The 17291-nt window shown below is 36.8% G+C and overlaps 1 protein-coding gene across 4 annotated transcripts in view; it reads right to left on the reverse strand.

Moving 5' to 3' along the window:
• Window positions 1–17291, reverse strand: part of CDC42BPA (CDC42 binding protein kinase alpha) — a 185415-nt gene that overhangs the window by 51791 nt on the left and 116333 nt on the right. For all 4 annotated transcript variants that reach the window (XM_035903628.1, XM_035903629.1, XM_009648187.2 and 1 more), the window contains exons 12-16: window positions 14276–14409; window positions 12383–12625; window positions 12011–12121; window positions 6163–6410; window positions 1236–1341 (exon numbers count right to left, since the gene is read on the reverse strand). In XM_035903628.1, coding sequence (XP_035759521.1) covers window positions 1236–1341; window positions 6163–6410; window positions 12011–12121; window positions 12383–12625; window positions 14276–14409 — 842 coding nt within the window. The remainder of the gene's footprint in view (window positions 1–1235; window positions 1342–6162; window positions 6411–12010; window positions 12122–12382; window positions 12626–14275; window positions 14410–17291) is intronic.

Consider the following 17291-nt stretch of genomic DNA (forward strand, 5'->3'; position numbering starts at 1 on the left):
ATTGAAAATAAATGCACATCTGTAAGTACAATATGTTATACCTAGCAATTAACCTCACTCACATTCACATAGCTGTCACTCATACATGCACATTCTGCAAGACAAAAGCCGCAGCCAACCTGAGTTGGTATTGGGAGCTAAACCTTCATTATGTTAAATAATTATTCAGAAAGTCAAACTGGAATTGGAGATCAGATAGACTTTACAGAACGCCTCCTTAGGAGAATGAATCTCATGTGAAAGACTTCTTTTAGTACTGAAATATATTAACAAATCAAAATGATGAAAAAAATACCGATTCTGCTTTTTACTCCTAATATGAATACTCCACTCCATATTTATCATTTAAATGGACTTACAATTTAAATATGCCTATTTAATAAATGTCATTTGACAAGAAAAATACAAAGCTAACCAAATTAAAAAAACAAAAAAAGAAAAAAAAAGACCGAGCAGAAAAACTATCAAAGTGACTCGTCTCTTACTGTTCTTGGACTAAGCCAATACATATAGGTATATATAGCATGTGTCTTATACTGGTATGAAAATATACTTTAATTTGAACACCGACATGCAAACAATCTTACTTTGAAGAACACTGTACTTTTATCATATTTTTTAGAAAATTTAATGCATTACAAAAAGAATAGACAAGTTTAGCAAGATTTGGCTAATCCACAATGAACTTGAATAACCTGTCAAAATGAACAATAAGGAGATAATCTAAATGCACGAAACATAATTATTGCTTGCCCAACACACTTCAATTAATATACCTTATCATTCGTATTTTTTAATATCTCAAAGTAACACTTAATCTCAATGGGTGGGAGGGGCCCTGCTATTTCACAGTAATTGACATGCAAATATACTCTAAGTAATCGCATCATTAACTATGTATTTTTATATTTGGTCATACAATGAAATAATGCTTTTTTTTTTGGCTTAAGATATTGTCTAAAATTAATCTTACCAAACTGTAAGACCATCTAGCTCAATTCCTACACATAAATGCACACATGCATATATATATGTGTGTGTGTGTGTACACATTCTCAAGTTCAGATATATGTAGATACTCGCTACGCAAAAAAAATAGGGATCACCTCTTTTTGTGTAATATTAATTTCTGCTATCAATTAAGACTTAATAATAACCAACACAGCTCTATATTGCCCAATTTGTACACAGCAGACAATAGTTGTAAACTCAGGACTCAACTAATCAGCACTTACCTTATCAAGTTCATTTGAAAGTTTTTTGTTTTCTTCTGTTAGCAGAGTCTTTTCTCGTTCATACTTCTGTTTGAACTCTGTTTCAAATTCTTCTCTTTCACTTTGGCTAAGAAATAAAATGAAGTAGAATTAGCAAGTTTCGTTTTCTAAAACTCATCGCACCATTCATTTAAATACACAAAAATCAAGGCACACACTAGCTAAAAGTACTATATTGGTAATACCACAGCATATTAAAACTAAGCAAGTAATGTATTACACTACTATCTTAAGTCTGTAAGACTGTTGAATTTTATCGTTAGACAATGATCCTTCCTTTAGTATGGAATTAATAGAGCTCCACTGAGCTAACGTTTATCAATCCATTTATACGTATTTTATTCTTTACATGAATCCTTCAAACATTGAGCAGCTCTATTTCTGCAGACTGAAGTGCGTGTCAATATGCTAAGACACTTGGGGTAATTTCTCAGCTCACCAAAACATTCTTTTAACTTAGACATTTCCGTAATTCCAAGTTTCACACAGAATGGCAGGCAAAAATGACCACATACAGAAGCTAAATCAGAGCACTTGGGACTGGGTCTTTGGTGAGAAAAGCTTACATGTGATAGTCTTTGCACAACTTAGAACAGTCAGGGGACACTTTTGAACTGTTAATTCAGGCACCATATACTTACTATCAGCAAAAAGTGGATGGATAACCTATACACTCCTAATATCACCAGATTCTAGAGCAGGTTTGGACCATTCTATCTGAGAAAGTAGCTGTTTCCCCCAACCCTTCCCTTCTCCTGTGGCTGTCATTCAGCAGAGGAGAACCCCTGGTTGATTCTGTTCAACATCAACTTTGATCTTGCACAATGAATATGAGAACCTGAAAATACATGAAGCTGCAGGTCCTCTGTTTGCCAAAACCCATTGTAATTTCCTTGAAAGTGGTGTACAGCAGTGTTTCAGACTTATAACTCCCACCTCACTTCAAGTCTTTTGAGACTCGCTACATTTGCATCTTGTATTCACTGTTTCACCAGTTATTCAGGTGACTGGTACAAAGTTCATCTGTAGGTTGATGGAACTACACTATAAATGCCACAGATACAGTAAATATCCATTCAGCAAATAACACTGTCCAGCCTTAAAAGGTTTGAAAAAGTGCCCATTAAGAAAAGGTTAACTCTGTGAAAATGAAATCCAGGGGAAAACTTGTCTTGAGCATTGCAATTTTTTTTTTTGGATACCAATCAGAATTTTACATTGTGCGACAGAAAAATTACACCCTCGCCTCTTTTTCTGAGATGCAGAACTACTACAACTGTGCCAAACTGAAAGAACACCCTTAAAAAGATGAGAAGTGTCAGTGGTTACAGTGAGCCCAGTTAAGAGCAATGCTGGTTTGAATTTCCTATTCCTAATTTGAAATTCATTTAGTGCTTCAACCACTCTTTGAAATCTAGTACAGCATGTTAGACTCATGGCAAAATTCTATGTTGCTAGGCATCCTTTGAAACATAACACTACATCCTAGCAAAGTAACATACTATCGTTACTGTTTTAATGCCAAGTTTGAAATTCATCACTACTCCTTTTCTGTATCAACAGATTCCATGCATATGATGAGCGGTCTAGGGAAAAGGCAGGAAGAGATTAAAGCATTGGCTGTCAGGGGAATTAATAACAGGTCCTACTTTGGTTTGCAAGGCATAGATCCAAAGCTGATTTCTCAGACAGTAGATTGAACTAATTTTTAATTAATTAATTTCCTTTACTTAGCTTGTTTTATGGTTTTGTTTAGGCTTTTTCATTCTATATTTGTTCTTTTAACACTTTAGGGCTCAAAGCAGCCATAAATGGTGGTAGATTAAGGAAGCTTTGGATTGGTAAAAGAGCCCAACGTATTTGTATTTTTCTGTATTTTACGTTCTTAACTCAACTGGTGATTGTCACTAACTCAGTAAGTCAGATTGCTATAATATAATACAGAAACAAAGAAGATAAATTTAAAACAGAGGAGAATGTGGGTATAATCTATCATACCCAAATATCAACTCAGCAAACCACAGAACTGTGACAGACTCCATAGGTGTACCTTGAACAGCCAGGAAGATCAAAATAACATGTTCGCTTTGAAGCCTGGCATCCTCCTTTCTCATTAAGCTTTTTCTCTCATCTAAAATTTAGCTATGTATCTGCTCTTCAAGTTTAAGAAATCATACATGACCCAGCTTTCTTTTTATCAGTAAAATAACTGTAGCAAACCACATGCAAGCAATGTGAAATACAGCTTTATGGTATCGCTTTGTCACTCCAGCTCTTTGCTGCGACTGCACAAAGTGGAGAAATATTTTATCTTACTGCTTTGAAAGCAAGAAAAGTAGACCTGAAACAAACACCAGCCCCCAGGCTTCTTTATACCATAAAATGACAGGCTTAAAGAAACTTCTACAAACGTGATTTACTTTACACAGTTTCTTGCACCTTCTTCTGAAATATTTCACAATGACAATATCGTGGCACACGCATCACTGGCCTGATACTGTGTTCCTACGGTCCCAATTTTAATAGCATGCAGTTTATCAGACTTTAGCAAAGGGCAATCTTTTTGTACAGAAAGGTGGTTTCTCTCCCCTGAAGGCTTATGCTGTTGAAATAGCAAAAGTACAAAACCTTAGATTTGAAGGAAATGAAGAAAAAAATACCCATTTTAAAAAATGAAATAGAAACCATCAGCACGTAGATTACATTAAAAAATACACACAGATTTTGAACAAGCTCCTATTCACTCTATACTATGGCCCTTATGAAGTAATGCAACCACATCCTCTTATCAAAGCCTATTTTTAATACACACTAAAGATTATTTTTTAGACCACCAAATTTTTTTTTCTAAACAGTATACGCACACAACTCCACACCCACCCCAAGCCTATTTTTGAAATAATTCCACTTACTTCAGCATAAATCCTCCAAGTGCTTCCTTTTCAACACTTACATTGAACACATCTGTACTAGAAGACTCACAAAAAACTTTGCATGCCTGATTACAAAAGCCAAAACCAGTATGTGTAAGCAGGAAAAAAAAATAAAAAAAATCCATGTTCTCTTAAGAAAAACTACTAAATACTGAGAATCAAGCAGCAACAGCAATTCTTCCATTCCTAGTATTTAAGCTTGCCTTCTAAATCTCTGAACTCCTACAGAAGTCAACCTGTAGCACACCTTGAACAGCAGACTTCTCCATTTCTGTAGAGCCCCAATACTCGCATGAGATTCTGCAGATCTGTTTAACAAAACCCAGTTAAGATCAGATCTTCGTTTATTACTCATCATGTGCTTAGACACTTGACTTCATATGATGCTGAAGCCCTTCCCATTAAGAGCCAAATGTTGGATTCTGCTTATGTGACACACTTCTGTTCATGCTTTAAAACCTTTTCTTATACCAACACTTGAAATACACACAGAAACACATGGTTACATCAACGCTCATTTTAGATTTGCATCCAGTTCTTTTTTTATTTATAGAGAGCAACTAGATTAAAAGAAGCTTTATGAACTAGCTAGCATGAAGCACATCAGTATTGTTAGGCCATTTGTTATTTCACTAGGTGGACATCTAGTTAGAACTCTTGCAGCTGTACAATATTAGAATGGTTCTGATAAAACTCCAAGGAGTTTTTGGTCTGGTCAGTGTTTTTAGCAACAGTTTAGCCTGCAGAAAGAGGTATTAATTATTCTCTACTGAATATTCCTCCTCCTGAGGCACTACTAGACTGACATGACATTGAAGGACTATCATGCTATCACCTTTATATATTACACGAGAGCGTAGCCTTTTGTGCATTTGTATCTCATTGGTCAGCAAGACCATTAAGTTGCAGTACAATGCAAACATGCTGCTGATGCAAGTTTTACCTCTCAACCCAGAACAAAGCAGCAAACTACTGTGTTAATATATCCAGCCTATGGATAGCTATATTCTAGGAAGAAACAGTTCATCCACTTCATTCTAGGCTGTATGATCTACTTCCCCTGCTGGAAACAATTTACCAGAGAAGCAGTGTTTCGACCTCTATTTGCAAAAGGTTTTTCTAAAAATTCTTTATTTTATTTACTACTTGTATTTAAGGATTTGCTATAGTTTGGCTAAGCTTTCAGAAAGAACTTCTCCACGTTTGTCCTAATATGCCATCTTACTACAGCATTGAAAAGAAGCATCTATGTTAGCGTCTATAAAGCATTCTGAATTTGTTATGAATGTTACGAACACATTCAATACATGACCATTTCTGTTACTACACAATCCAACAGAAAAACTTGGTTTTATTGATGAATGCCTCAAGGAACATTCTCAAGGCCAGTTATAAGCTCCACCACGTGGGAGAGAAAAAAAAGCAGGTCTCTGACAAATTACCGTGTCAGAAGAGATAAAGCAGCTTATGCCTACAGTAGTCTGATGACTGATGTTAACACTGGATGGAACCCAGCATGGATTAGCCTTAGTCCGCATTAAGTGACTGTTCCTGTGCTGGCAGAAATGTAAGCAACAGTTGATCTCTAACACATTAATTTTGCATCAAAAGATGAAAATACCAAACAGAACAAAAATGTCAAAAAACGCTATTTTAAACTGCAACATAAGCTTCAGGGGTTGACTTACCCAGAGCTGCAAGTCTGCAACTCAAGTTACATACCTCGGAGTGGTCAGCCAGTGCAAGAATTCTGGTGCAAAATTAACTGTTTCAGTAGAGGATTGTGGATTTTTTTGTTCTGTTGTATTTTTTAAGGTGACTATTTTCAACCCTGGCATTAGCTCAGCCAAACTGCACCTGTCTGCACTACAGTTAAGTGATAGTGCGTGTAGAAACATACTAGGAGGCTTCAAAAGATATTTTGAGCTTAAAGTTAGATTCCATACAATACTGACCTTTCTCTTCTGGTTTTCTCTAACTTGTCTTTCAAAATCATGATCTCCTTCTTGAGGGCAAGCTGCTGGCTCTCTGCATCCCGTAGTTCTTTCTTCAAACTTTTTATTTCATTAGCATGCATTATTTCACGTTTAGATAGTTCCTCTTCATAGAAAACACTCTTCTTTTCCAGGTCTGCCTTTAATTTAGTGATCTCTTGCTGGTGTTCTATACTGCTTACCCCAGGTGAGCGACCAACCTGTTTTTGCTAAAATAAACAGCCCCAAGTTAGCACTCAAGAATGCTGAAAATTGTGCTTAGTAACAACTCAGTATTCATTAAGTCTATGTTTAGAAAATATCCCATTACAGACTTGAGTTAAACACATCTATCTCAACTTTTTTGAAAATTTGTTAGAGCATAAAGCTGAACTGTACTCTTTATCATTTTGTGATTTAAATGCAGTAATAGTTTTCAAGCCATTGAAAATTTGACCATCACTGTAAGCATCTCTGGCCACATTTTGACTCCCCTTACATGCAGTCAGAAAGTGACCACAGAATTAGAAGATTTTTACGCTCCCACTCACATTGTTGACAACAACAAGTTCAAGTGACTTTCAGGACCGGAGAATAAAGATTGTGATATAGTCAATATATTTTAAAGCACGAGTAATTTATGGAAAAGCTATACTAAGACAAGCAGAGGCTTAAGTGAGGGCTAAAATCTAGCTACAGAAACACTATAAGGACTGCATCAATCAGGAGGGAAACCTGATCTATTTACTCAAACTGACCATTTACATCATAGTGGATTAATAGGAAAAACAAGCTTTAAACAATAAGAGTAATTACTTCACTTTTCGCAGCTGCATAGCTCTCTTAGTGAGGTCTTCTGGCATTTCAATAGTCTTTACACATTGCTTCAGGATACATACACATTTGCACCAAATGCTGCACTCACTAAACTCAATGTCCTGCCATAACATAGAGGAGGAGCAAGATCAGGTTCAAAATGAGATAGCGTCATGACATGCACTGAAATCCAAGTATGGAAATACCTTTTAATGCAGATACATGTATAACTTTGTTTGGAATTTTCTTCTATTTTTTTTTAAACGTAATTAAAGTTAGTCTAAGGAAAGGAAATTACTTAATAAAAACACTGTGTTTTGAGAAAGCAAAGGTAACTGGAAAACCTACTTCCTTACGGTGACCATCTCACACCTTCAGGAGGATTGAAGGTATTTTGTTAATTATACCTCCTTTCTTACTATGAGATATTAAAATCCTCTCGGTTACCCTTAATTAAACATGGCTTTGGGTAATTTTCTTTTGCTGATGTATGAATAGACTTTAAGAGCAAAATGTTATTGTAGAACATTCAGATGAGCTGAATTTCTACCATGACGAATTCTATGAGAAAGCTTGGCCTTGCTGTTAGTGTCAGCCAAACACTGCAAACCCCCTAAACGTATGAGCCAGACATGGGCCACTACCACATTGTTTTCTCTAACTCATCAAAATGACCACCTGTTTTGATCAAAGAACAAAATCCTGCTCTTTGGATGAAGAATGGCAAATTGGAGAAAGAAGATACCATCCTAACAGGAAGATTGTTTGGAGAAAGAAAGATTAAAAAAGGAAAAAAGAAAGGAAGTGGAGGAATTTTCTTTCATGCACAGGCAGTTAACTACTGAACTTGTTTGTTACTGCCCAACGTGCTGAGTTGCCTACGCTTACATGGCAATGGAGCACAAAAAATTTAGGCTTTGCAACATCATCTATCAAGTATGTAAAATGTTTTAATGGTCTTTCTTTTTTTTTTTTCCCCACAATGACAAGATACTATTAAGACCATGAGACAGATGGTGCAGTAAAAGAGAGAGCTGGATGGTATTGTACAGCGGCTTACAGAACCAGAGAATAAACAGAGAATATCTTTTGAATTGATGCAAGCACAAATTCCAAATAGATGTTTTCCTACATGCCTGTTTCAAGTGGACAAATGGTGCAACTGAGACATAATGCATCTCCTGGCACACAGTTAGATGCCATAACTCTACGCTGGAAGTCTTCCTTCTCTCTCCCTCTCATGCACACACACAGACACACACACAAACCCAACAAAAAGTCCCCTTCATAGAGCAGCTCTTTCATTAGGCAGTTACGAAGCTGAACAGTCCAAACTGGCAGCAGTGCTATAAATACTACTGTATGTATTGACATGTATATCACATCCTATGGTTACCACAATTCCAGTATTAACAGACATCAAGTTTTGCACTTGAAGAATAAAGAAAAACCATTAAATACTGCGATAATAGAGAAGGTGGCATTGGAAACCTTACCATTTAGGTAACGTAATCCTAAATGAACATACCATTAAAAATCTTGGAAAAACTTCTGGCTTGTCTTTAATGAGGTTAGCCTTTTGTTACAAGTGCTATTTAGTATTGCTTCAGGACTTGTATCTTGCCCTTTGCAGATGGCAATAATAATTTACCTTGGTTAAGAATATGAAGAACCTTACTTAGAATTGTAATATTTGCCAAATGCAACATATTAAGAAAGATGCAACCTTCCTTATTACAATCCTATTAATTACCACTTATGTGGATTAGTATATAATTCCTCTCAAGTTAATAATTTGCTGTTGCTCAGGTAGGAAGGAAAGAGTTGAGAATTTCATTTTCAACATGCCACCTAAATATATAACATGCAGAATTTAGTCTAAATTTGCTCGAAATGAACTTACAAAAGATTAAACAAAAAAATAAATCAGCCATACAAATTAGCATGAAAAATTGCCTAGTTGGCCCAGAACAGTCTCACCCAACACACCTTTTCTGTAAGTGTAATTTAATCCAGAAACAGAATTTTGCCTGTCTGAATACACACCTAAGGCTTCATAACTAAGTTTACTGAAGTAAACAGCAAGTGAAAGATCTTCCAGCACACCTAGGAAATGCCCTAAAACCTAACAATAAATACTTCTGTCTGCTGCAGAAAGAGATTTGTAGGTATTATACTATTGCTCTGATGAAAATGAAAGCCTTCCTCTTCTGTTATCACATATAGCTCTATTTTTTGACATTAATGGAAGCTTGATTAGAGTCAGAATTTATTGCAAATGGTAACTGGTTTCTTTTGGTACCTTCTTTCAACATGTGGTCCAAGTCACTAACTTCTTCACTTAGTCATACAGTATGCTTTCACTACTCTTACCATTCCAGTACTGCATTCAGCTGCACTGTGAAGAACAATGTTGGGAGATGCCTTACTAGGTCAGACCAGTATCTTCCCCAAAGCAGTGGCTATCTGGGGACAGCACCCAGGCCTGCCTTTTTATGAGGTCCATTTCCTTTGGAATATAACAACTGTTGGACTAAAGGTATTAGAGGGTACCTGCCCACACAGTCAGGGGACCTGGAGTTCATCAATTTGTCTAATCCCTTTATGAACCCACTGATACTGTCACAACCACAAACTCCTGTGGCAACAAGTTCCAGGAGTTCGCTCCCCATTCTGCAAAGAAGTACTGTATTAAACACGTGTCCTGTTTGCTTCATCAGTGCCCCTCAGTCGTAGTACTGCAGGGTTTGGTATACAGCTATTTCCATTCACCTTATCAACTACCTTTGTGGTTTTGTGAACCTTAAACATCACTTCCCCTCAGCTTCTTCCTGCCCAAATTTAAGAGTGACATCCAAATAGATGTTTTCATACATGCCTGTTTCAAGTGAGACAAAATGCGTCTCCTGACACACAGATAGTTAGATGCTGTTTAATGCACCCCCAGGTGCAGTTTGCCCTCTTGGCTGTCACAGCACACTGCTGACTCATATTGAGCCTGCTTTTTTTTAAAATCCAAACACCTGACATTCACTGGATCTCCTTTATCCATATACTTACTGACAACTTTGCAGAATGCCAGCAGGTGAGCATTGCAGGACCTGGCTGGACAAAGGCACACTGCCTCCTTCCCAGTAGGGTCTGCTTCATCCATGAGCTCACTGACCTGATTCATTCTGTACTGCAGCCTCCACCCCTTTCCTAAGGAGGTCACACCCACTCCTCTCTCTGCAGTTCCCCAGATCTTCTGGATGAGAGTTACAGGGACGCAGCAGACCGTCTGTAATAGGAGGGTGCACATCTCGGCCAGCAGTTCTCTTGCTTCTCCCCTGAGCTCCTTCAGAACCTCCTTGGAGAGGCCACTGCTCCAGGTGACTTCACATCTGACTCACCTGCCATCTCTAATGCTTCCTGCACATCATCCTCAGACTGATCCAGCCCATCTGACTAACCTGCTGCAATGAATGTACTGGGTGGCAATCTCCCTTGCTTCAGCAGTAAAGTCTGACACATCAAAAACTTGATAAGAGCTTTTCTGCCACAGACCTATGAACTCAGAGATTACCTTTTTCATCCCTGCCAATAAGCAGCCACATGAGGTTCCTCAGGTGGCTTTCTGCTTTTGATTTAAAGAACTTCCCACAATCACCCTGAGCATCCTTTGTAAAGTGCTCTCTAAATTATCTTTATTTAACCTTCAACCTGCCATCATTTATGGGATTTTCTGTTCTCATTTGGAGAAACTTTCCTTTTTTTTTTTAAATATTGACCTTTTCTCTACGATAGCCTTCTGAACTTAACTAAGGAGCCATGCAGAGCTTTTACTGAATGGATAATGCAGTACCACAACAACTGCACGTGATCCAAAGTATGCTTACTGTACTGTGAAATGTTACTAAGAAAGCTACAAGTCCCCTTTCCTCCTCTGATAGAACTTGTTACAAATCAGCACATTGTTTATTCTCAGTAGATCTCTTAACAAATTCCTCTCGCCTCTTAAACTGCCATACAAGCTCTTTGCTGATGGTGAAGATTCATGAAAGTGTAAGAAACACATCTTACTTTTCAGATAACAATCTGAATTTGCAGAAGCAGAAGCTTTATAAATCCAAATTTCATATTGAATGGATTTCCTTCTTTTGATTTAACAAAGGATGGCAAAATAAAATAATGTTTGCAAAAAACCCCCTGAATTTTCTGTGAAGTGATTTAATGTTGACAAATGTCCCACAGAATTCTAATAATTTGCATGAGTAACAGGTGGCGGTTTAAGACCAGAATAGGCCCAACCTGACATTTTGCACAAAAAATTTAGAATTCTCCTATTGGATGAAACATTGGGAACAGAATTTTGCTGGAAATGAACCACAATCCTCATGTAGAAATGAAAAAAAACTTTGTCATTCAATTTCTTCAAAGTATTGTATAAAATGCTAAATCATAGAATGAAGTAACAGTTAAGATTCTTGGCTTATTTAAATTTCTGCTCCTAAAAACATGTACATGTGTGAGCAATCTCACAGATATCAACAAACCTCTTCATGCTCAATGTTGCTCTTGTGCAAAAACGTCTCAACGTCTGGCTGAGAGGTAGAATATACTAAAACTTTGCCTTTGCAGTTACATCAGTTGACATCTATTGAGGAGGAAACCATCTTTCTTTTGACTTACATACCCTGCAGGTTTATCTTCAAATACTCAACCAGCCTACACTAAATAAAAACCACTTTTCACAGGTAAAGTCAAACAATGTAATAATGCAAGCAATTTGTTAAGAAATCATTGACTATTAAGAAATACTTCAGTGACTAGTGAACACACTGGCCTGAAAAGTGCATTAGGCAAATGTTCATTTTTCTGGGTAACAGCAAGACGCATGCTTGCATTAATATTCAGCATCAACTGAAGTGACAAACTGACAATACCCTTTTGTTCTGCATCTGAAAGCAATCAAACAGATTCAAGTCCTGGTTGACTAGTAAGTTTGCAGGTGTTAATATCAAAACAGACTAACCTTTAGCCCTTCTACTTCGCTTTCCAACTGTTTAGAGTACTGTTCACTCCTCTCTCGCAATTTCCTGTCTTTGGATGCCTCAGCAGCTGCGGCTTCAGCTTGGACTTCCAGCTACAAAAGTACATACGTTTTTAATAGGTAGGATTCTTTTTTTTTTTTTTTTTCAAAAATCTATTGATGGTTTTCAATATAAGAGATAAATCTTCAGCACTAAACTGGACACTTCAAATTCTTAGAGAAAAAAATCGGTACTGTTTAAAACAACAAACAAAGAGTTAAAGATTTACAGACAACATAAAAAAAATACTTTGTCAGAAAACCTTACATATAACTACTATTTCATAGATTCTAAACAGTCTTCTCACCACTTACTTCTTTTTTAAGTCTCTCTGTTCTGCGTAACTCTTGCCTTAAACTTTCTACTTTTTGCATCACCACTTCCATTTCTTCCTCCTTATCTCGGAGCTGGCGGGCAAGCTTTTGTTTTTGAGAGTGCAAGTCTGTCAGCCGCTCGTTCATCTCTGAGAACTCCTGCATTGCCAATTTCCGCTGGCTGTGTGCATCTTTCAGCTCTTTGGCTTGGGATTTTAATCTGTCACTAGACTCTGCCAGTTCCTACAGTTTAAAAAAAGAATTAAGTAATAAACCTAGAAAGCTGCAAGGCCAATTCTGTCTTTGGATGCGCATCCAACACCTTCTCCAGATTGAATAGAAACTACATATTCATTTCTTTTCATGAATGCATCTACGATACAGATTGTTTGCCCCTCTAAATAAAGAGGCCAGGGTTTACACTACTAAAGTTAGTAAAACTGCATAAACGTAAACCAATTTGGAATGTACTCCATTATTACAGGTTGAACACACAGACTTCCAAGCACTTGCATTAAAATATATAAATACCTTGCTTGCTTAATTAAAAATGTCATTAGCATAGTTTTTCAAGAACTACTTAAATGAACAAAAAGAATAGTACTTATCTCAACTGCTAAATGATTTAAAAAGTTTTTGCATTAATTGAACGGAAAACTCTGCTCTGTGAAAATTTCTACTTTAGAAGCTTTTGAAAACTGACCTCTAATGGCGAGTATGATTTCCACACACTGTATCATAATATCAAATATTACAGGAAGTTTCAGGCAACAAAACACTGTAGTGATTAACAGCAATATATGATGATTATTCTTTTAGAAGTACCCACATGAAATAACACTGCTAGTGCTGCGATAACTCTACAGCACAATACCTTCACAAAGCTTGCTGTGTCCTAGATCTGTGCTACTACACTACGAATGAAGGGACCACAACAGTTTAAATGGCTTAATGATGTTCAGCCAAACCGGAGCAGAACAAAGAAGCAAGGAATAGCGAGTCTGAGGATGAAAAGAAGAGTGGCAGGAAGAGTTAATATTTGGCACTGTTGACATCTATACAAATTCAAAAGCATTTTCTAAGGTTGTTAAAAAGAGGTCCTAATCACTACAAGTTGTTTTAGAAGAGAGATGATCTTTCCTGGACAAACTGGCAGGTCTCAAGGTTTTAAGAGCCCTAAGGGTTAACAGAATGTTAAATACAGCTGGCACATCCACATTCAGTGTAGACTCTAAAATACTGGGCCAATATAATCATGATGAGAAACAGGCTAATGTATTTCACACCTGATTACATTTTCAAGTTGATTTAACCATGAATATTAAAGAGCCATGAAAACCAGGATGCTATAAATAAGAAGACAAGGAATTGGGGAGACAGAGAAGAAGAAGTAAACCCCAGTATTCTTTACTGTAGTTATTTCAAATTACTTTTCAATCTTCATATGCGGGCAATTTTTCACATCTCTCTTCTGGAAACACTTCTGTGACATGGCCTTAATACCATATTTGTAACGTTTTTTTCCCTGCTATGGTCTCACCCATACTTCAGATCAAATTAGTTGTCTGGAATAGTTCTTCTCTAGTCTGTCTTCTAACCACTATCTCTATCACCTTAATCTGAAGCTCTAAACCTTCTTCGCAACCACCATGCAATGTGGATCACGGAGTTGTTCACTATCTGGAAGCAGTCACCTAGGACCACCCAGCAGTCATACAGACAACACATTAAATAACATCCTTGTCTTCAAAAAAGAGGCAGAAAGCAAAGTAGGTCATGCTACACATTTGTTGTCTGCTCATTAATTTTACACTTGAAAGTTATTTCAAGCAAAATGAACAGAAATAAAATAGTCCTCGGGGTTTAGAAGAGTTACTGACAAAATGCTTTTACCTTATTAAGATCTTCCCTCTCTTGCTTCAGCGTTCTGACCTGTTTCTCAAAAGCCTTTATTTGTCTGGAAGCATCATCCAACTCCCGCCTTGCAGTGCTGGCCTCCTCAAGTTGCTGTTCTAGCTGACCAGAATCTAAAAAAAGGAGCAGACCTCTAAATACGTTAAGGAAAAAAAAATAAATCATTATTCTAGAATAGCATAGTCTAGCTGCTTGAAGCCCCTTCAGTATTTGTTCCGGTTTCCATTTAATCACAAAATAATACAATTCTTATCTGGTTTAGAATAAGGAGTAGGTTGTTTCAACTGCCGTTATCTGCTTTTAACACAACAGAATAAAAGGTCACAGCTTGCTGCAAAACAACATAGAAAATGGTAACAACGTGTCTTTTCACATTAAATAATCATGCACTATACATAATTCTGTAATGTATGCTTTAACATGACCTATACATTTGACTTTTATACACTGTGATGTAATACACAATACATCTTTTATTAAAACATAATTCTAAACAGTCTCCCTCCTCCTCCTAAATTCTCCCCAGAAAGAAACACTGAAAGTAACAGGTCACTCAAGAGCTGGCAAGCATTCTCCTGTTGATACATTTAAAATTAACTTCAGATGATTTTACTTATTTCTAGTGTGAAAACCACTTGTGTTTACGTAATCTGCTTTATTACTACTATAAATACAGGAAAACTATTACAACCAGTTTCTTACCAACTGTCAGTTACACAATGAAAGTACATTTCTAAGCCGCAGCTAAATGATATCATATCAATACACTCAGGTGCTACAGCATGGAAAGATGAAATTCATAAAATATGACAACTGAAAATTTCTATCTACTGGGTATTTTTTTTCCCTCCCAGCCCTTCACTTAAAAATACAAATTTAAAGCAAGATATATATGAAGGTAGGTTATTTCCTAGTTCTATAAAATCACTAGACATTTTGCCTTTGATTTCAGTTGTGGCAGGTCTTCAGGCCATACGTATTTACCCACAGAACACGAACCCATCTATACTCTTAATAAGGGCCTTTTACTACCTTTTCATAAATGCAACCCTAAGAGACTAGGCTCTTGGAGAAATCAAGCATAAAACCACACACATTTCTAAAAGCTGTAATTTCTGAAACACAGGAATTTTATAAGCAAATGGATACTATTAGCTTATACCCAGACAAATATTCACTATTGTTTTAATTCATTGACTCTTGTTTAAAAATTTAAAAGAATGCATTTACATAAGAGATGTAGCTCATAGCCAGAACTTATTAACTGCCTCTCTTATGTAGTCTACTCTGAAGTCACCAGCAAAAAGAAAGTTTATATATGGCTCTGCTGAGCCAAGATAAATCTCTCTTCCGTGCATGAACTACTTTGTTCCACAGCTCTGTTTTCTTCTTCCATTGCTGCCCTTTACATATTTGGCAATATGAAAGATTCCTCAAAGTTTTCTCCTATGTAACTTAGCGAACAAAAATTACAACTTTGACCTCAAAAATTGAAAGCATATGCTAGCTTGTCATTTCCTGGAAAACTAGACAGACAAGAAAAATGTATTTTTCTAAGGTCCCTCCGATGACACTCCTGAATTGGACACAATTTCATGTTCAATCTTTATTACGTTTTTAAGCAGGTGTTTACTCTTACAGCTCCAGAAGAGGCAGTAAAACAGATTAAAGAACATAACCAAAAGCTAGTTGTGAGCTATGTGTAATCAATGATAATATTCCATTTAATAACCCTAGTTGTTGCTAATGTTTTAGCTAATATATGCACACACTCACTGTAGGATGTTACTATGTTACATCTAATTGTCCAAGAGATGAGCCCAAAGCGTTAAGTTCAGCTCTGCACCTGAACTGAACCTTCTTTAAAGTTCATCAGATCTAGTTTTGGAAATTTAGATATTCTAAAGGCCACCCAGAAATCCTGGAACTAGCTCCCCAGAATTTGGAAGCATTCAGAAATAACCATCATTTGTGCCTGTATTGTCATTAATTTAGTTTTTAAATCTATCTCACAAAAAAAACCCCATAAAAATCGAGCAAAATACAACATTCTCTTTCCCCAGTTTTATCAAATCAGCTTGTATTAGTTACAACTCAAGGCACAAATGAGTGTCTTTTAACTAATGGCCATATTGACTGGACCAGACAAGGCATTCAAGTATATTCTGGGAAAGTTATGTGGTGACTGGGGATGGATTAGGCAACTCTACATCTTCCTCATTTGATAACATTATTCACTTCCAACCCCCAAAATAGGAATAAATATACAAATCTATACATAGCATGAAGCAGAAAAGTCTTAATGGATACTTAAGGGAAAACCTTCTCTATATTAACGAACTTCTTTTAAATGTGAAAAGGGGTATCAGTTGTATTGTGGAATGTTCCCACACCTTTTTTATGTTTTTTTTCATTAGCAAAGGAAGAGAGCAATACCTTCAGCAATGAACTAAAATCTAAGTTGCAGCTCAACAGTCAAGAATAAAATATAATTTAAAGCTGATCCTGTTGCTTTTTTATGAAGGGTTGGTCCCATTCAAAAGCTGTTCCTGTAGACATTGCTTTTCAGTGGGCCCAAAGAGCCAAAATACAGAGCTGAGGATTCCTGCAGAACAGTTTCTGATCATGTCGTCTTTTTCCTCATTACAGCAGCCAGTGGAGGGACATTTGGCTGAGAGAAACTTCACAAAGACCATTGTCCTGACACAGCGCCAACGTGGCATCACTCAAACCAGAGTGATCCTCCCTGAGCTAGTTAAGCCGTGTTCACATCCAAAAATAATGCTTATGGTACAATACAAAACTGCTGCATCATACTAGAGCAGCTGTCCAACTGTATATCTAGAACAGACTTTTTTCAGACTACTCAATTTTAACAGCATATAATCCATGTGCTGCGTTCTGCAGTTCATACATGGTGTGCTTCTACCCCATAAGGCAGCAGCAGAGTCTAAACACACCAAGTAAAATGTCTGAAAGTTAAGTTCAAGTTATT

This window comes from Egretta garzetta, unplaced genomic scaffold (genome assembly GCF_000687185.1).
Source record: "Egretta garzetta isolate BGI_Z169 unplaced genomic scaffold, ASM68718v1 scaffold11, whole genome shotgun sequence".
Taxonomy (NCBI): Eukaryota; Metazoa; Chordata; class Aves; order Pelecaniformes; family Ardeidae; genus Egretta; species Egretta garzetta.